Source organism: Acomys minous (genome assembly GCF_964271855.1).
Source record: "Acomys minous genome assembly, chromosome: 2".
Classification (NCBI taxonomy): domain Eukaryota; kingdom Metazoa; phylum Chordata; class Mammalia; order Rodentia; family Muridae; genus Acomys; species Acomys minous.
In genome coordinates, this window is record NC_140484.1 from 19,833,615 (window position 1) to 19,854,188 (window position 20,574).

General features: G+C 47.4%; 1 protein-coding gene across 5 annotated transcripts in view; it reads right to left on the minus strand.

Annotated features, from left to right (window-relative positions):
• Positions 1-932: 932 nt before the first annotated feature.
• DNTT (DNA nucleotidylexotransferase) overlaps positions 933-20,574 on the minus strand; it is a 32,078-nt gene continuing 12,436 nt past the window's right edge. For 4 of the 5 annotated variants that reach the window (XM_084773038.1, XM_084773037.1, XM_084773041.1 and 1 more), the window contains exons 5-11: positions 20,222-20,293; positions 18,497-18,620; positions 13,747-13,879; positions 12,209-12,317; positions 7,490-7,735; positions 4,066-4,149; positions 933-1,385 (exon numbers count right to left, since the gene is read on the minus strand). In XM_084773038.1, coding sequence (XP_084629164.1) covers positions 1,299-1,385; positions 4,066-4,149; positions 7,490-7,735; positions 12,209-12,317; positions 13,747-13,879; positions 18,497-18,620; positions 20,222-20,293 — 855 coding nt within the window. In that variant the 3' untranslated portion in view covers positions 933-1,298. The remainder of the gene's footprint in view (positions 1,386-4,065; positions 4,150-7,489; positions 7,736-12,208; positions 12,318-13,746; positions 13,880-18,496; positions 18,621-20,221; positions 20,294-20,574) is intronic. The other variant, XM_084773039.1, reaches the window with a different exon arrangement.

The window sequence follows — 20,574 nt, forward strand, 5'->3', positions numbered from 1 at the left end:
ACTCCACAGAAGAGGCATTTCTGGGAGGAAAGCACGCTCGCTGCCTTTGAAGGGGCAGCTATCCTTCCCTTTTCCTTACTGAAGTTTTGGGTGAAGCAGCCTTACAGGGTGGTGGCCTCTTGGCCAAGTGATTGACAGGCCCAAATGGATGATCTCTTAAGGGAGGACCAATCGTGTGAATTAGTCTAATCTTTTGGGGGTAGACTGGACTGTCTTGTTGCCACCTAAAGCGGGAAATATTCTGTTATTTTGATCAGGCCTCAAGAAATGGCAGAGCCGGTCACCTTTCTTAGGTTACCTGCAGAATGGGAGGTGGAGGGGGACAAAGTTTCAGTGGCCTCTAAGAAAGCAGAGAAGAGGCATCTGGGTAATGCTGCTTAAGTCTCGATGGGGAAGAGCATTCTCCTCAGATCCCTTCCTTCCTCTGCATGCCGCCCTTCCAGCCGCCATCCCCTGGAAGCAGGCCGACACTCATCACTTTGCCTCTGCAGGCTGAGGACCCTGACCTCCCTACAGCAGGTGGCCTTTTGGGTCCCTTCAGGGCATAGGGTCTGTCTAGTCTGTGCTCTCCAGGAGGAAGCAGGAGGTAAGAGTGGATCTGGTGAGGGATGTTCCAGAGGCTGCCTCCCTCCCTTGGGGGCCCTGAAGTGAAGAAACCCTCACTGTCTCTTTAAGAGCTCCAGGTGCATCCAAGAAAGAGCAGTGAGAGAGCATCCCTGATACAGCTCAGTGCTGGCCAGGAAAGGTACCAGCTCAGAGCAGAGCCAAGACCACTAGGAGTCAGCACTGCTTCCCTGCACTCCCGGAGCCTTAGAGATCGACGTACTAATTACACTCAAGGGTCCCCTTGAAATCAGCCATGGGCTCTTACTCTTCCACGATTCCATTTGTGTCTAGAAACATAAGAACTGAGCAAGGCAAAGAATATGTCATCCTTTTGCTTACTATTTTTATTGGCGATATACAGAGATTCAGATCCACAGGGGTTAGGTGAGCTTTGATGCACTTCGTTGGATGAAGCACTGACGACAAGACCATTTTTATTGGGAAAAACAAACAAACAAACAAACAAACCATGAATTCTATGTAGCAGTGGGACAGATGGCCTGAGAATGTGACCCATGGCCACATCCTGGTTTGTCGAGCCTCCAAAGTTTATCCTCTATGCATGGTATACTTAGGATCCGCTTGCTGCCTGCATTTCCTGAGGCCTAAAGAATCCCAGCTTTCCCCACGCCATCCTCTACTAGCAAACAGCGCTTCGTCTAACCTGAAATGAAAGTGTCAACGCCCCCTTCTTAGGCATTCCTTTCCCATGGTTCAATGTACTCCAATCCCAGGTGGGCGAAGATCTCTTCTTCACTTTCTGCTTCAAGAAACACCCTCTGGAAGCACAGGGAGAAACACTGCTGCTCAGGAGCTTGCCCTGTGCGCCTCAGTGGAGGCTTGTGAGTGACAGCAGAAGCAGAAGCAGAAGCAGAAGCGTGTGTCTCCCCCCCAACCCCCTTGTTCCTGAATATCAAAGGTCAGAGGGAGCCCAGGTGTGGTGAGTCACATCTGGTACCCCAGACCTAGGATGCAGAGGCAGGAGCTTAGGCTGTGGAGTGAGCTCTTAACTCAGACAGACAGACAGACAAACAGACAGACAGACCAAAAAACCAACAACCTAAAGGCTAGAGTTACTACTTTCTGAAGTTTTGACACTTTCCCATCCAAAGGTAAAATTGTGACAGTCTTCCCCAGTCAGCAAATGACACATATTTTTCCTGAGTCCCTAATTCTTCTTTGTGTCTATGTGTGAGTGCACGTTTATGTATGTGTACACATATGTGTGTGTGTGATGCGTGTGCATTTGTGTGTTACATATGGAGGGCAGAAGTCAACCTTGGAGGTCTTCCTCTAATAGTCTGCTGCCTTTTTTTTTTTTTTGAGACAGGGTTTCTCACTGAGTCACTTACAATGTACTGGGCCATCTGACTATTCAGCTCCAGGGATCTGCTTGCCGTGGTCCTGACAATTTCTAGGGTGCAGATATGCCCACCACTCCTGGTTTTTACATGGTGCTAAGGATCTGAACTTAGTTTCTCATGCTGGCATGGTCTCTTCGTGTGTGTGTGTGTGTGTGTGTGTGTGTGTGTGTGTGTGTGTGTGTGTGCGCGCGCGCCTGCACATGTCTATATACCTCATATATGCCTGGTGCCTGAAGGGGCCAGGAAAGGGTATCCGAGGCACCATGTGAGCACTGAGAATCAAACCTGGATCCTCTGTAAGAGCATCAAGTGCCCTTAAACACTGAGCCATCACCCCAGCTGTGACTCCTATTCTTAGCCATAATTGCTCTTTGGAACCTCTTAATATGTCTTTCTTCCTTTGTTTCTTTGAGTTTTTTTTTTCTTAATAAAATACACTGAAGCTTGAAGCACACTCCAGTCCAGTGAAATCAAAAGCTCCCGAGAGGTCTTGTTATCAAAGTATTTAAAGGTCTAGGCTATTCTACTGTGCAGCAGAAAGGTCAGCTGCTGGTGATGGCAGCTACCGTATGTTCTGCATTCTCTTCCACGCCTGCCCACAGGCTCCACCCTCTGGTTCCACCCCACGATCTCTTTCAGACTAAACCTCTCTTCCCTGAGTCCCTTCTACTACATAGCACAGTCATGGGCCCGGAGATGACACTTGTCCAATTACTTATTACACATTTTCCTGCAAGTCTTCCTGAATTGAACTACAGTTCTGCCTCAACCCATTTGCTCAGTTTCTGAGGCTTTTCTGCCAGTACCTCCTGCCTCCTCCTCTGTGAGAAGTACCTTGAATTTCTATGAGGATTCTCCTGTCCCTCCATCCATGAAGATGTAGGATGGCTTACATCTCTAGGAAGATGCACGTGACCCAAGCCTGACCAATAGGAACTATTAATAAATCATAATAAACCCCCAGAGGTCAAGGAGATCAGTTCTTGCTTCTAGTGATTTCATGACTTCTTCTCCCTCCAAGCCAAATTTGGTGCCCTTGACCACTGTAAGGACAGCAGACTTTCTTGCTCGTGGTTTAACAGTAGGATTGCTCATTCTTCATCAGCTACATGGTAACTTGTCCCTTTTCTGAGGCATGAATTGAACAAGTTGCTGCTGCCAATTGTGTCCCCCATGGTTAGTGACTGAGGCCTGATGGCTTCTGGTCCATCTCTGGGCACCTGTGTGGTTCTGCTGCATGGGACATGGGATGCCCCTGAGTGACCATGCAGAATGTGGTTGTCCCTGCCTTGATGGGTATTCCTGTGACATATATGATTTGTGGGGATCCCTGATTTTCTCTGGAGAAAATGACCACAGGCACTGGGATTTCAGCTAACTCACTTCCGCTCACCTCTGTGCTGGGTCTGGCGCCCCATCAGCTCGCTATCTGAGCAGGAGCCCTGGTGTTTCACCCTGGGCCAGGTAGGGTTGTGACCTGAGGAGAGCTTTCCAGCTCCTTTCCACTGTGATTTGCAGAGAACAGAACATTTGTAGGAAAGAGAAGTGAACCTGGACACTAAAATCGGTTTGCGTTGGGGCAGGGATGGGGTAAGAGGGTCCAGCAGGTGAAGGTTGTGCTGCCAAAGCCAATGTATGTGCACTCATTTCACTCACTATAAATAAATAAATAAATAAATAAATAAATAAATAAATAAATGAAACTAGTTCAGGACAGCCAAGACTACACAGAGAAATCCTGTCTTGAAAACAAAACAAAACAAAACAAAACAAAATAAATATTGTTTTAAAAATCTGTTCAAGGACCGGGCAGTGGTGGCGCACGCCTTTAATCCCAGCACTCGGGAGACAGAGGCAGGTGGATCCCTGTGAGTTCGAGGCCAGCTTGGTCTACAATGGAAGTCCAGGACAGCTAAGGCTACACAGAGAAACTCATTCTCGGAAAGAAAAAAAAAAACAACCAAAAAACAACCAAACAAAAAACCAAAAACAAAATAAAACAAAAACAAAAAAAGAGGAAACAAAAAAAAAAATCTGTTCAAGGGAAGGGCTTGTGGGTAAGTGTCAGTAATCCATCTCGGGAAGGAAACAGTACCTTGGTCTTGTCATACAGAGCATGGTTATCCAGCATCATCTTCCGCTCATGTGTGGCATAGCGTCGCAAGTCTCTCTCAAACTGCTGCAAAGAGAATTACAGTAACTTACTGTCCAGTGTGGATCACTATGGTATGCAATGTTAAGAGCCATCCCAGGCCCTTGGGTGTCTGAAACTGCCGTCTCTTGCACATGCCCTTGGGTATTTGAAACTGCCGTCTCTAGCATATGCCCTTGGGTACTTGAAACTGCCGTCTCTAGCACATGCCCTTGGGTATTTGAAACTGCCGTCTCTAGCACATGCCCTTGGGTATTTGAAACTGCCGTCTCTAGCTCATGTTCTTGGGTATTTGAAACTGCTGTCTCTAGCACATATCCTTGTGGTGATGTTCTTCCCTGGGGCAAAGTTCCTGAGTGGCTGAGCTCTGGGCTCCCTGTACTAGAACAGCAACTCAGTGTAAACAGAAAGCTGATTGGCTTAGTCCCTTGTCAGTCAGTGGTCAGCAGGCAACAGATGGTGTTGTGAATATCTGTTGGCAGACAGTGTGGGCATTGTTTCTAGAGTAATGCCTGGTCCAGAGTAAATGCTGCCTAAATAGTTTTAAGTTTCAAAATATCACTATTATAATGGAGAATGAGGAATATGGAGATCTTGGCCCAGATTTTATGCCTTTCCATGTGTCCCTAGGTGCAATACCCAGTTTCTTTAAACCCTGCTTTGTCCCAAGGTGGAGGAGTGCACGCTAAGCCCCTCCGTCTTTGATGTCCACCCATACTGAGTCACTTGCCACAGAGTGACATCTTTATGGTCAGGAGTACCCCTGAGGTTTCAGGGAGCAAATCTGAAGCCTAGGACAGTGACAAGCGAACCCTAGAAACAAGGATAGCGAATTACACTGCTGCTGGCTTCCTGAGAGAAACCTAGGTCTAGAATGTTGTCTTTTTCGGTCGGATTAGGAAGAACGCCTGGGACAGTCACGCCCTCTAGCGGCAAGAAATGATTTCCTTTTTGCTGGAAAGTTTCTGGGGCTAAAGTTTCTTTGCGGGCCGAAGCTCTTTATAGCAGGTGCCGACTGGATCAGTTTAGTGGAATATTTGCCAGGGGGAGACTCGCTAGCACAGGTCTGCAGAGTTCCAGGTCTCATTTCGCTCACCCCAGCCCTTGCCTGGACAGTGTCTGCCCATAGCTACACTGGTTCGGCAGCATCTGGAGAGGCTAAAGGCTGGAGAGTAAATGGGGCGAGGGGGTGTAAATCGCGTCAATGAATGGCTACTCCCAGCTCCCAGCCCTGTGTGGTTTGGGGATGCAAAATGTATTCCTGAATTCCTCGACCAAGGCCTTCAGAGTGTTTCTGCACATGCAGAGAGAAATTCAGTTCACTCAACAAATACCCGCACAGTGCCAGTTCCTCAGGGAGCTGAGAGTCTAGCAGGGGATGCAGATGATTTATAATAACAGAAGAAATAAGCAAACTATGGGCTGATAGGAAACCAGTGCTGTGGACTTACTGAGCAGGGCTACCATGGTGGGCATCACTGAACAAGGTCTTGAAGGAGGTTGATTAAAAACCAAAATGGCTGCAGAATGGTCAAGAGAGTTGTGCTGGATAGTTTTATGTCAGCTTGACACATGCTGGAGTTATCTGACCAGGGAAGCATACATTGAGAAGACACCTCTGTAAGATCCAGCTGAAGGGCATTTTCCTAATTAGTGATTGATGGGGGAGGGCCCAATCCATTGTGGGTGGTGCCATCCCTGGGCGGGTGGTTCTATGAGAAAGCAGGCTGAGCAAGCCACAGGGAGCAGCAAGACAGTAAGCAAGCAGCACCCCTCCACGGCCTCTACATCAGCTCCTGCCTCCAGGTCCCCGCCCAGCTTGAATTTCTGTCCTGATTTCCTCTGATGTGGAAGTGTAAGTTGAATAAAACCCTTTCCTCCCCAAGTTTCTTCGATCATATGGCGCTTCATCCCAGCAACAGTGACCCTAACTAAGACAAGAGTCCAGTCCTTTGCTGAGCCCCAGGGATTTACTGGGGGGTTTGGGAGGAGGGCATCATGCTGGGAACTGAATCTACCAGGGAAACAATTGGTTTTTCTGTTGTTGTTGTTGTTTTGGTTTTTTTTTTTCTTGTTTGTTTTTTAGGAGGCCTTGATAAATACTAGCTTGATTAGTTTACCTCTGGATGTTGCAGACTCAGACAGTATGTGGCCACTCTTGAGTCACGTCAGCTGTCATTGACTGCCGTTGCCCATTTCTGCTTCTCTCATTTGAGTTGGGGGATCCAGGCTGCACCCACTCCCTCTTCCTTCATAGAAAAAACTCCAACATGCCTCCCCTCAGTAGGAACAGTGAGTTGGCCAGAGCCTGAGGTGGGGTGTTCAGGAAGGCGGTGGTGTAGACAGTAAGGCAGAGCAGGTGTGGCAGAGCATGCAGGCCCTCCTGGTCTACCAGTGGTCTTGGGTGCTAACCTGATTTAAAGGGGGTGGGTGGACACTAAGGGGTGTCAGATGTCCTAAGAGGATCTGTGGCTTCAGGCTAGGGTCAAAGAAGACCTTTAGGAAGGCTCTGCCATGGTATAGGCAGCAACACCCTGGTGTTTATGAAGCCCTGAGCCTCTGCCCAGCTGCTCTGGTCTGTGAATTCCCTGCTGTGCTGCGTGTCTGTAGACGCTTACTTGTCAGGAGCTTTGCCTCTGCAAGGGGAGCTGATAAAGTTGCTGTCTGGGACAGCCCTCAGCACAGCCCCAGTTTTCAGATGCAGAAAGAAGGGCGGGAGAGTACTGTTTACCTGAAAACTACACAGCCAGGGCTAGAGCAGGATTTGGCCTCTTGAATCCCAGAATTAATTAATTAATTTCTTTCTTTCTTTCTTTCTTTCTTTCTTTCTTTCTTTCTTTCTTTCTTTCTTTCACCCTCACTCGTTTTTTACAGCAGCATTGGAGCCAGGGGCCAAGCACGTGGTCTTCAGGTAGAAGCCGCGGTATCACAGTGTAGCTGTGCACTGCCGTCCCTGGAGGGCGCCACTCACGTCAATCTTGTGGGCCTTAGGAAACTTGTCCAAGTTGGGGCTAGGGTCTGAGTCTGTCTGAGTTACTCACCACTCTGCGGCTTCCTGGGTTTCAGTGGCTCTCCCCTACCTAAGACAACTCCTAGTAACATACGAGTCTCAGCTTAGCTGCCTAGAGTTCCCGAAGTAGTGGTATACAATGGGTGAAGAATTTATAAATCTAACCTGTTGCCAGGTAAGGCCACTTCTGCTGCCTTGGCGAGCCACACATTGGGAATAACTGTTCTAAATGGATCTAACTCATGTGACCATGTGTCAGTAGCATTAGAGGCTTGGGGGCATGGTCCCCTCGCTCTGATCAATCCTGCTGCCATCAGCTCTCTCCTAGGCCAGGAAAGCTAATAGGAGACAGCTTACCCTGGAGCCAGTCCACCCGAGCAAGGCGAAGGCCCGGCGCTCGTAGGGGCATATGACCAAATCCACACGGATGGCCTTCCAGCCCTTTCCGTCCTGCTGGCTGCTCCTGTCACCGTCCACTCTCTGATGGTGCAGCTTCAGAATCAGGAAGCATTTCTGAAAGTGATCGAGAGCATCCACCTTCCTGCTCGGCAGCTTGAACTTTTCAAATGTCGACTCTATGTGGTCGCAGTACAAAAGCAACCCCTGAAAAGGGATGGGGAGAATTTAGAAAAAGTCGGGGGCTGCGGGGGAGGGGGCGGGGGAGGGGCGGGAGGGAGGGAAGGGGCGGGGCGACGGGACACGGGACACCCTTGTGGAGTTACAGTTGCTCTTAAGGAAGCCTTTTTCTTTCTTTCTTTCTTTCTTTCTTTCTTTCTTTCTTTCTTTCTTTTTTCTTTTTTCTTTTTCTTTTTTTTAAGGAAGCCTTTTCAAAGCTGAAAAGACATAGGTATACCTTGTACTTCCTTGCTGGGCGGAGTAGTACATGGGTCTCAGGTTCTGGCTACAGAAGAGGTCTTTCTCCCGCGAGAAAGGCTGAGCCCAACCCCCTCAATGAGAAAACTAAAGAGCTTTCACCTGTCCTTGCTTCCTTCTGAGGGACTGCCTTGCTCCTTTAAAAGCAAAGCCGCCATGGACAAAAAGCCACACTGTTCCCTATGTGTGTCCCTTGCTGATTGCCTGGGCTGGGTCAAAGGGTTGTGGGGGAGTGCCCAGTGTGGGGCATGGTGACCTGCTGCTTCTGCTGTTTTTGCAGTGCTAGAGATTATGAGGATTTGCACTTGCTAGCTAGGCACTCTATTGCTGAGTACTCCCCAGCACTGGAAATGCTACTTCTCCTGAAAGAACTGCCTGCCTATGTTAGAGGCAGTAGGAGAAGGCCCATGAAGTCTGGTTCATCTTGAGTTTTGGTTCAGAAAATTAATAAATGATTCAAAGGAATACCAGGCAATTGCCAGCCCCTAGGAGTCCCTCTGCGGCACACAGTGGTAGCACTTGGCTGGTAACAATGGGAACATTCTTGGATGAATTGATCCGGATCTTGGCAGAGCTTTGACTGGGGTATTCCATCTGGCTCTGGGTGCTTTCTGCAGTGGATCCTGGTACCACCTCAGATGTGGCCCTAGCTCTCCAGGGCAGCTTTCTGTTGTGTGTCCTCACTGTTTGCAGTTTCCCTTCCTGTCCTCACTTCTCTCAATGTGATTTCTGTCCTCTGAAGCTGATTTGCGGGTGGGCTCAGGCTTCATCACGGTTGCCCACAGTGTCTTCCTGGTAGAGACCGAGTGTCTGTCCTGGCTAGGAAGGAGCATTCCCCACTGTCCCCTACGGAGGCATTTCCTGTTCCCAGGGTGTGGGACCAATGGTGTAAGACAGAAAGGGTCGTTAGGGGGCCGTGTGAGGAGTCCTCCAACCAGGATCCCCTCTTGTCCTCTGTTTTCAGGTTCTTCCATTTCCTCCTCAGAGGAACCAATCTACTATTCAAACTCAAGTCAGTTTTCCAAAGTGAGGGCAGTCAGTCATCCCGCAGTCACTCCGCAGTCATCCCGCAGTCACCCCTCAGTCATCCCACAGTTACCCCGCAGTCACCCCGTAGCCATCCCGCAGTTACCCCGCAGTCACCCCGTAGCCATCCCGCAGTTACCCCGCAGTTACACCGCAGTCACCCCGCAATCATCCTGCACTCATCCCTCAGTCACCCCTCAGTCACTCCGCAGTCATCCCACAGTCACTCTGCAGTTACTCCGCAGTCACCTCCGCCCCCGCAGTCACCCCACAGCCATCCCGCAGTCACCCCGCAGCCATCCCACAGTCATCCTGGTAGCAAAATTCACAGGTGCTCAAGTCCACAACACAAAGTGGTGTGTATACGAGCCACTGTAGACTTTCAATCACTTCTAGATCAATTACCTAATACTATGCAAACACATACATCGTTGTCATACTGTATTGTTTAGAGACTGTCAAGGGGAAGTGATCTATACATGCTCAACATAGGTGTGGGTTTTGGGTTCTTTTTTTTTTTTTAATACCTCTTCCTATCCGATATCAGTTGAATCTGTGAATTCAGAACCCAAGGTCATGGTCATAGAGTGCTGACTTAAAATTCCTTTTGGTTCCGCGTAGCCTGGAATGGAACTTAGTCTCAGCCTCCTGAATTGCTGAGACGACCAGCGTGAACAGCCATGCCTAGTTCTGACTTATACTCTTACTCTGCAGCAAGTCTCAACATTTTGAATCTCTCAGAAGTTCTGTGAACTCCAGGGGTGACCACATGAAGCAGTTAGGGTCCCTGTACTCGGGTCCCATTCACCAAGCATGACCCCAAACCTGAGCCACGCAGTCTCCTTCCTTTGAGGTAAGCTGCCAGCAGCCAGGTTGGAATTCAGGCAGAGTGAGTGTCCGAGAAACGATGGCCTCTTCAGAAATCAGAATCTCTAAGCTGTTTACCTCCCTTTCTCCTACCTCTGACTAAGGGTTTTCTCCAAAGGACACTGTATAGGGTCGCCTGATGGGAGAGTACACTGAGGGCTGCCCAGCACGCGTCTCAGACATTTAAGCATCTTATGGGCATGTTGTGCGTGTTCTGTGAGCACACGTGTGTGCGCTGTGTAAGCTGTGCTCATCGCAGTCTGTAAAGTGAAGTTCAGGCTAAGGACGGCAGGCAAGGGGAGTGGAGTGGAAGAGGAAGCCGAATGGGAAGGACTCTGCTGATTTCACAGCTGAGATCCTGGGGGCGGGGCTAGGGCTTCAGAGGTTGGTCCAGCGATGGGACACCGAATCATCTGGCACCTTGTGAGGGAAGGGGAGGAGCTGACCTGCTGGCTCCTGAGTCCCCTGCACCCCCGTGCCTGGCTCTCAACTAGGGTTCAATAAGCAATCCTGCTGGTGATTGTCACAGCCACCCTTTGTCAGGCATTCTAGAGACTTCCCGTTGACTCCCTGGTTAGCACAGACAGGAAATGGACAAGGAACCCTTAGGGACCGTCCCAGGTTGCACCACCAGTAACTGTGTTTCTGAAGTCTGAAGGGTTGGACATATTTTGTTATCAGCCCCCATTGCAGAGCCTGGGCTTGTAACGTCCATCTCTGTCCAGGGACCACAGCAGGACTACCTTGAACCCAGCCATACAAAGAGGGCTCCCCGCCATCTCTCCACCCCAGCAGTCACAGAAAGTCTTAGCGGGAGGACATCGGCACAGTCACAAACATTAATGAGTTTCCAACCTTGGCAACAAGCCTGGAGCGAGAGGTACTCTTTGTCAGTGAGAGCCTTGCATCTCCCTCTGTTCCCCCAGAGCAGAGGACTGGGCAAGTGTCCTAACTCTTTGGGATGTTTTCTCCCAGCTGAACTTCTCTTGTCTACTCTCAAGGGTTCTTGATATTCTGTGCCCATTCTCTTGAGAAGGACAGAGGAACAGGGGGACAGAGGGACATGGTATAGTCTCACAGATGAATTTGGATCTGAATGCAAAATCTAGTTTTTACTTATAGTGCCCATGGCTCCGGGCTGGCTATTTCTAACTTTCACTATCTGGTCTTTTCTTTCTGGTACAGCAGTGAGCTCAGCCATGCTCAACAGATACTATCTATCCAGGAAGGGGAAAATCTGTGCTAGGAAAACTCTGGCACAGCCTCCCCTACTCAGTCAGACCTACAGATCCCCAGGGAAGAGCCCTTGGGCTCTCTAGGAAATGGCACTTGACTAGAGGGCCAGAAATCTTTGGCTGTGGGGTTAGTTTAACTCAGCTTTGACCACTGGCAATAGGCTGCCCTGTGGCAGGTTTGATTTCATCCTGGCTGGTAGCTATTGGCCATGACCTCTGCAGGGCCCAGCTTGCCCTCACTGGCTTCCTTCTTCAAACAAGATGCATACCTGGAATGTGCTGCCTAGGACCGAAGCTGGTCAGTCTCATGCCAGAATTGAGAATAGTAGTCACTGTTCAGGGATCATGTGACACATCAAATCAACAACGCTGGGGGCTGGGGCGATGGATCAGTGGTCAAAGTGCCTGCTGTGTAAGTGTGGGACCTGTGTTTCAAATGCCCAGAACTCACCTAAATGCTTGGTAGACATGACAGCCTGCTTGCAGTTCTAGCCTCAGACGTGGAGACAAGGGAGCCCCAGAGCGAACAGGCTAGAAGGTCTGCCCGTATCAACAACTTCTGGGTTTGATTGAGAGACCCTGCCTCAGTGAATAAGGTAGAGGAGTAATCCAAGATGATTTTCAGCATCCATCTCAGGCTCCACACGCACCCACACATGTGCGTCTATACATATGCAAAACATGCACACTTATGCACACCATACACACATGCACAACACACATAATGTACACATGACACACATATACACACGCATACATATACATACATGTGTGCCTATACATATGCAAAACATGCACACACAGGCACACAGCATACATCATATACATACATGTATAACATTTACATGACACATGCATAACATATAAACCACACACAGTCACAACACCCACACATATACATGCACAACATACACACCACACACACATGTACATACACACATATACACATACACAACACACACATGTATATACACACACATATACACATACACAACACACATACACATACACACAAGAAACAAAAAGCAATGCTAAGATGGTCTTGAATTGCAAGTGCCTGTCTTGGTCTCCTTACCTGCTGTTTCCACAAGTCTGTCACTTTATGTAAGAGTTGCTGCTCTTCTTCCTCTGTGGCTTCTGGGCTGGAAATCAGAAAGTCCACATCGTGTCCAGTCATCTTACCTCTAATTTGAAAAGGCACAAAAAAGAAATCAGTTCAACTCTTAGCCCTTCGTTTAAAAAAAAAAAAAACAACCCTCTTTGTTTCTGTGTCCCAAGTGTGAGGTTTGTGGTGCAAAATGCTCACTGTATTTTTAAACCAGCTAATTCTTGCCTGTACAACTCTACTTCTTACAAAACAAATTTGTGATGGAAAAATGCTGTATGCAGTATGTATATTGTTGTATATGGGTGGAAAGACATATAGTAACAAATATTACTATAATACCCATCACACCACACCACACACACACACACACACACACACACACACACACACACACACACACAGAAACATGTATGATAATAAGTAGTTGACCAAGAGCTGTGGTCAGGTAAGATCTTAGCAGTGGGTGAGGGGCAGGAGGGACGAGGCCCTTTCTGAAACAGTGACATTAGTATCCAACCAATGACGACATAACATTCCTGAAGGCTTGTCTGTTTTGTCATTCGTTGACTCAAAGTTTCAAGTGGGCACCCATTGGGAACCTAAGTGGGAACCAAGCCCTACTAGCTCTACAGGGAAAGCACACGTGACATAGTGGGCATCCAGGAAGCACTGAGGAAAGACCCCAATCCAGCACAGAGCAAGAGGGAGTCAAGGAGGGCTCGCTGGAGGCTGCAGCATCTAAATTAAGTTGTTTTTTTTTTTTACATTTTTTATTAATTTATTCATATTACATCTCGATTGTTAGCCTTTCCCCTGTTTCCTCCCATTCTTCCCTCCCTCCCACTTCCCCCCTTCTCCCCTCCCCTATGTCTGTGATTGAGGAAGACCTCCTCCCCCTATATATGCTCTTAGAGTATCAAGTCTCTTCTTGGTAACTTGCTATCCTTCCTCTGAGTGCCGCCAGGCCTCCCCATCCAGGGGACGTGGTCAGAAAAGGGGCACCAGAGTTCGTGTGAGAGTCAAATCTCACTCTCCACTCAACAGTGGAGAATATCATGTTCGTTGGCTAGGTCTTGGTAGGGGTTCGAAGTTTACTGCCTATACTCTCCTTGGCTGGTACCTTAGTTTGAGGAGGACCCCAGGACCCAGATCTGCCTGTCATAAAGCTCTTCTTGTAGGTTTCCAGGACCCTGTGGGTCCTACTATTTCCCCATTCTTCCATGCTACTCTCGCCTAAAGTCTCAGTAGGATGTCCTCTGCTCTGATCCACTTTCTTGGTAAGTAAATAAGTTTTAAGAGATGAGAAAGTTTCACCTGAGCAAATTCACGGAGGCAAGAAACAGCTCTGCATGCATGGGATGTCAAGCTATTTGGGGCTCCTGACATGAAAGTTAGGGGGCAGGAGGCAAAGCTATGGAGAGATGCTGGTACCAGGTCAGAAGTCATCTTTTGCACCGTTTCAGAAGCAGGCAGAAGAAGGATGCTAAAACAGCTACATCACTTACCTGCGGAACCCTCCAGTCATGGTGACCGAAGCATCTGGAAGAAATGCTGCAACTGCCTCTTTCACTAGCACGCTGATGGCCTCTGCTTCTGCCCTGTTCACACAGCTCACGAGGTCTTCATAGTAGAGGAATCCTAAGAGGTCATTTGACAAGCCAGTGGAGAGACAGTAGTGATACGTAAGATGACCAGCCGTCAATGGGAGAGGATGCTGTCTCAGACAGCATTCCTAGGCATTGACCAGACCCTGTACAGAGCACAGTAGTCTATGGTGTTGCCTTGTCCATTTGCTTGTGGGTTTTTTCATGGATACAAAGGAGCTTTGATTTCTCACAGAGAGGTATACAATGTCCTTATTAAGGAGAAAGCATTCAAATCCTTCTGGAATCTAAACAGCTCCTGTCTGGTGTTATTATGAAGAACCAATGCTGCCACCTCCTCTTCTTCCTCTTTCTCTGTTTTCAGCAAAGGCCCAGCTGTCTCTGAACTCCTGATTCCTCTGCCTCTGCCTCCCAAGTGCTAAGCTTATGTGTGTGTGCAGCACGGGGTCCAGCCTTTTGGACCAACAAGCTGTGTCCTACTATTTAAAGGGGAGATAGGGAAGTTCGGGACTTGGAAGTGATGGCTTCATTAGCAAAAGGAAAGGCAATGAGAGGAAGAGGGTGCATCCGTGTTCAAAGCAAAGTGTCACGTGCCGTGGAGGGATGGGCGTGCTGCTTCCTGGCCTGAGGACTAAGAATTAATGACTGTTCACCATTCACTGTTGAGAAGCAGAGCCCTTGGCTATCACCATAGCACAGATGGAGGGAGGAAGGCTTGTCGCCAAGGACTGGGCTGAAGTACTGGAGGGAAGCTGGGGATGTCTGTAGAGTCAGTCTGATGACAGTTGCCCCTGCTGCCATAGGAGGCACTTTACATTCACTTAGGGTCCCCAAAGGGGACCACCCGAATGTCACTTGATAAATGGGAGCTGTGCTCCTCTAGAGGCTGCTGACTGGCTCCTCGTTTCTCACCCCAGGATGAGAGGTGGCCAGGAGACCATTTGTTTTGAGCACACTGTGAACAGAGTTTCCAGGTTCAAAGTCACCTGTGACCTCTAAGTGGGACAGTCGCAGAAGTGTGTTGACAGGAACAAGAAAAAGATGTTGATGCCACCAAGCCGGTTGCTTGAGGAACCCCCGTCTTCATAGCAGTACCTTTTCTTGCTCTGCTGATAACTGTCGCCTTTTTTTTTTTGGGCAGGGGAACATGGCTTTCCCCCCTGCTTTTCTTTTTATGAGTGTAGGGAGTTTGGTCTAACACAGACATTGGCACCATCACTGGCACTCAGGCACTACTCAGTTGGTGCCGGGAAATCCCTATGCCCACTCACTCGATGGTGTGCGTGAACCTGAAGTTATGACTTTTTAAGAGTATGTCGCTGTCAACCAGCACCTCACACCTGTGTTCCCAGCACTCGGGGCACAGGACCAGGATGATCACAAGTTCAAGGCTATCTGAACGGAATACTATGTTGCCTCCTCCCTGCCTCTGTAAGGGTTAGGAGTCCTCATTCCAAACCAGCTCTCGCCACTTCCGTTTAGTACTTATAAACATTTATTTTTAAAGCATCTCTAGAGCTGGTGTAAAACACGCTTATTAGATATACACTTTCTGGGGCCCAGAGTAGAAATACTGGATGTTCTTTTCTTAGATTTGTTTATTTCCTGTGTGGCATTGTACAAAGCTTATTAACAATCACTCAGAAGCCGACAATTTGAGAGCTGGCTCAGCGGCTAAGAGCACTGGCTACTCCTCCAGAAGACCTCGGTTTGATTCCCAGCAACCACATGGCAGCTCACAACCATCTGTAACCTCAGTTCCAGGGGGATCTGTCCCAGCCTCCATGGACACTACACAAATGTGGTGCACAGGCATACATACAGGCAAAACACCCATATACATAAACTAAAAATAAATAAAAATCCTTTAAAAATAAATTTACAAGATGAATGAGGATCTCCTATATGTGAGGTCACTGGTGGGACACCCCAAGATATGATTCACCACCTCTACTGTTTCTTGTGATGCCATTATCTTTGGTTGGTCTGCCTGCCTGCCTGCCTACCTGTCTGTCTGTTGTTATCACTTAAACAGAAGATAGCTGTTGGTTACTCACACATATCCAATACCCCTGGTAGAAGGCCCCATTGCTTCCATATTTAAAAACTTAACTTCACCATTCTCCATAACTCCAGAAGCTACAGTGCTGGGAAATATTTTAAAAGCTAACATTTAAATCTCACACATTTAGAAGGGGCTATAAATTGCATTTCTGGAAAAAGTACCAGTACTGGCCATGGAAGAAAGTGACCTGGCCACTATAGTGGCTAAGGCGGGGGTTGTGGGAGTGGGAGGCTGGGGGCTGGGGGTGCCGGAGGCTTGGGGGGAGCTCTTATGCCTCCACACTGGACTGTTGTCTCTTCCTAGGCTATAAGGCTATGGTTGGACAGATCAAGGCTGCATCTACATTTCTGTCATTTTTTCTTCTGTGAACCAACCCATTGAAAATATAGTTTGCTCAGATACTCCATTCTGTTGGGGGACCATGCAGGAACAACAACAAAACAGCTCTAGAACTCATGGAATACTGCACACCAGTGAGCACACCCGCGATGGGCGTGCCTCACATAAGCCTGAGAACTCCGTGTCCTGAGGACTTCATGCCATTGTGAAGCACAGCTCTGCTTGTTACCCTTGTGGTCCTCACAGTCCTCCTAATACGTGAGTTGTGTGAGTACTATAAAGGGGGCTTCCAGCCTCTCACTGGGCAGTATCTTTGGCATAAGCAATAGCAATGCTTGATCTCTTTCAGGCTTTGCTGCTGGAGCAGGTTAATGATTCAACCACCACCCTTGAAAAGAACCTGCAGATGTAGATTGCTAACAATGACCCTTAGAAAGAATTTGGAAAAAAAAAAGATTGTTCAGCAAGGTTAGGTAAAGCTGTTTTTGCTATTGGCTCTGATGCAGAAAATCTTAGGGAACACTTTGAAGTTAAGAAAAAGTAAATTCTTAAATAGTAAAGCTAGGGACCTTTTGAGGTTGGTGAGCAAAGACAATACTCCAATTAGCACAGCTGATATGACTCTCACCGAAGCTGCATCCAAGGTGGCTGAGTTCTTATCTTTGCCCTCAGCTTCCTGATATGATTAATAAAAAATACTAACGAGTAGATGAGCATCTTTAGGACTTAAAATAGAAACGGCTGATTTTTTTTTTTGGCTGATTGTTTTTTATATAGAAGTTTAGATTTGTGATTCTTTTAAGATTGCTATAAGATTACTTTTTAAGATAATTGATTCTTTCTTTGTAACCTTAAATTGCAGCCTGCCAGTAGAGAAAAGCTGGCTGAGAAATCACCTTGCTTGCTTATACTCTGTTAATATATAACAAGTTGCTTAGTTACAAATGTATGTGGGTTCTTGGAAGTAACTTGTTTTTTATGTTTGTTTCTCACCCATAGTAAGTAAAACCACTGACCATGTGGAGGTACTGGGGAACATGATCTTCTTACATATATCCATTGTAATCATTTATTTATAGAGAAATAGAATGTAAACACATTGTGATTTTGTACTGCTTGAAAGATCTTGCTGGGCTATATAAGCTGTGGGAGAAATAATAAGGTTGTTGAGAGTCACTCTTAAGAGTTTGTTCCCTCCACCAAGTATGTATATATATACATATGTACAATAGCTGGTTGGGTTGGAATCTTTTTCCATCCACAAAGATGTATGTATGAGCATATGTATGTGCATAAGGTTGTTAGAATCTATTTCCATCCATCCAATATGTGAATGTATGTATGTATGCATGTATGTATGTATTATGTGTGTATGTATGTAAATATGTACAGTAAGAGAGGCTTGAAAGAAGAAGCTTGTTGAAATCTATCTTCTGGACTCTGTCTTCATCATTAAGTATAGGTGTGTGTGTGTGTGTGTGTGTGTGTGTGTGTGTGTGTGTGTGTGTTTCTTTTCTCTCCTTCTTTGCCTTTCCTTTTCAGCCTCTTACTGCCATAAGGAGAAGCCACTGCTAGGAGCCATCAGCCCTAACCCCACCCCGAACCTCCATCCCCTTTATATGGTAGCTGTAAGGCCCTGCCAGGATGCTATCAGCACTGGCCCACTGCCGGCAATTTAAATCTGGTCCCTCAGTCCACCACTCTCAGTGGAAGCCATTGCCAGTAACAATCAGTTCTAGCCTGGAAAGTTGCCCTCAGGGAAAGTGTGCAGGGTCACCAGCCGGCTGCAAGATCTATACCTCTCCTCAGTTTCCCCAGTTGATATTGAAGCTGGGCTTTGATACCTTTCTCTCCTTCCTCTATGTTCTTCTGTCTTGAACTCTTCATGCATATTTTTTTATGCAGGGAGACATCCAGACCCAAGTGTCTAGAGTCTATAGGTATCAGGACAAGTCCCACGCTGGTTTAGTGTCTGAGTAAAGGGAATCCCAGCACCCCAGGAAGAGGCCCTGTTCTAGGCCAGGCTCAGTGCTTTGTGCTGTTGGATGTATTCCCTGGTTGTCTCAGGTTCATTGATGAGGTAGCGAAGATGCAAGGTTTTAACCAGCTTATTCAAGACCACTTGATGACACGCGCTGAAGCCGAGGTTTACCCGACTCCCAAGACTAGAGTCGGAGTACAAGTGACTTCCACGTCACTAAACCCTGACAAGCCCAGAGCAGCCCACTACTTTCCCGAGACCCTTACCTGCTTTCTGCATCCGCGTAAATGTCAGGCTTTTGTCTGACTCTATTTTACTGAGAGTTCTGAATCCCATCCTGAACCATTTCTCAGCCGTCTTCAGTCCCACTCCAAACACAGATGTGAAAAGCTAAGAGGGAGGGAAAGGCAGGCCATTATCTCCCAAATCATTGCTATGACAACAGAGCGACACTTTCCAAAGCCCCAGGCCCTGGATAAGAAATGCAAGCAAAACTTTGGCCCAGTTTCTCACGAAAGAAATGGGTAGTGTGTGGTGCATGTGCGCGTGCGCGTGTCTCTGTGTGTATGTGTGTGTGGTGTGTGTAGTGTGTGTGTGTGTGGTGTGTGTGTGTGTGTATGTATGTGGTGTGTATGTGTGTGTGGTGTGTATGTGTGTGGTGTGTATGTGTGTGTGATCTGTATATGTGTGTGGTGTATTTGCATGTGTGTGTGTGTGTGTATGTGTGTGTACTTGCACAGATATGCATAGGCATATATAAATATGCATTTGGAGACTAGAAGTCAACCTCAGGCTAGGATGGCTGGCCGATGAGCCCAGGGATCTGCCTGTCTCTGCCTCCTCTGTGCCTGGATTAATAGGCTTGCTACTATGCATAGCTTTTTATATTGGTTCCAAAGCTCTTACTCTGATTGTCAGCACTTTATTGAATTTTCTCTTGATCCCAGAGATGGTAGCTTTTAGAGGATTTTTGTTTCTGGAGAATCCTTTTGTGGCTATAGTGTCACAGAATGAGACAGAGGTGAGAGGCAAACTGAGTAAGGCTTCCATATAACCTTAGTGACAGACCACTTGCTCTGTGAATGTGTGAGTCACTGTCTGTCTGTCTGCAGGATGCTCAGTCTCTTACACACAGTCCTGTACCACACCTTTGATGGAAGGATGCTCATGGAAGCTCAACATACTCACCCCGTTTACAAGCACAGACTTTAAACCTAGGTCTGTCTGTACTCCAAGCCTGGGCTCCTGTCCTGACCCTAAGTTAGGCCTTGTATCATTTACGAACTGAAGGAACTGGCCAAAAACTCTAAGGTAATGAAAGTTGGGAGGCGAGCAAATCTGAGTCTCAGAACTGAAGATGCAATGGAGTTGGTGCTTCTGTACTGAGTCTGTTCTATTTGTTACCTTGTGTCCCTTTGACATTTGTGAATGCGAGTCCTTGGTAGGTAATCTCAGTGTGATTGATGGCCTTTGCACATGGGATCTTTGGGAAGTGTGCTTGTTTGTTTTAACCATCAACTCAACATAGCCTAGACTGTCCTGGGGAAAGAGTCTCAATAAGGAATTATCTCTAGTACTCGGGCCTGTGGGCATGTCTGTAGGGGACAGCTTGACTGTTAACTGATATCGGAAGGCCACTGTAGGAGGCACCATTCCCTAAGCAAGAAGTCATGCTTAATACACTAAGAGTAAAGAAAACTAGCCAAGAACAAGCAAACTAGGATTCGTACATTTGTTCACCTCTATCTCTGCCTGTGAGGGCCACATCAAGAAGGTGGTTGGCTACTGTTAAACCACAAGGAAAACCCTCCACAGAAACTTGATTTAAGCTTTCTCTTCCAGAGCTGGCATAGAACAAACTTCTATGTCTAAGCAGCTCAGTTTGTGGCGTTTTGCCACAGCAGCCTGACTTAGTATAACCACCCACAGCAAGTAAGAAGACAAATAGAAAACCATCCTCCCACACCATATACAAATGTAAAATCACTTACTTTAAAGGATTTATATCGTTCATCACTTAACACAGCGTTAACTTCAGAACTCTCTCCATCTTCAATAATTCCCTGCAAGGAGAGTTGAAGAAAAGGCTTTGATTTGTGTCCCTGCATAATGGCAGTGCCAGTCTCATACCCAAGGCCCCGACTTGATGGTTTCTCATGAAACTGAAGGATAAGTTGAGCATTTCCCGTGGCTGCTCTGGAGAAAGCCAGGATGCAGAAGATTGGAGTTTGCATGCATAGACCCTAAGACAAAACACTCACTGACAAGTGCTGTCCAGAGAGTCCTGATGATTTTCTTCTTTTCAATCCATTCAACACTCTGAAGTAAGAGAGCTGTTCAATCC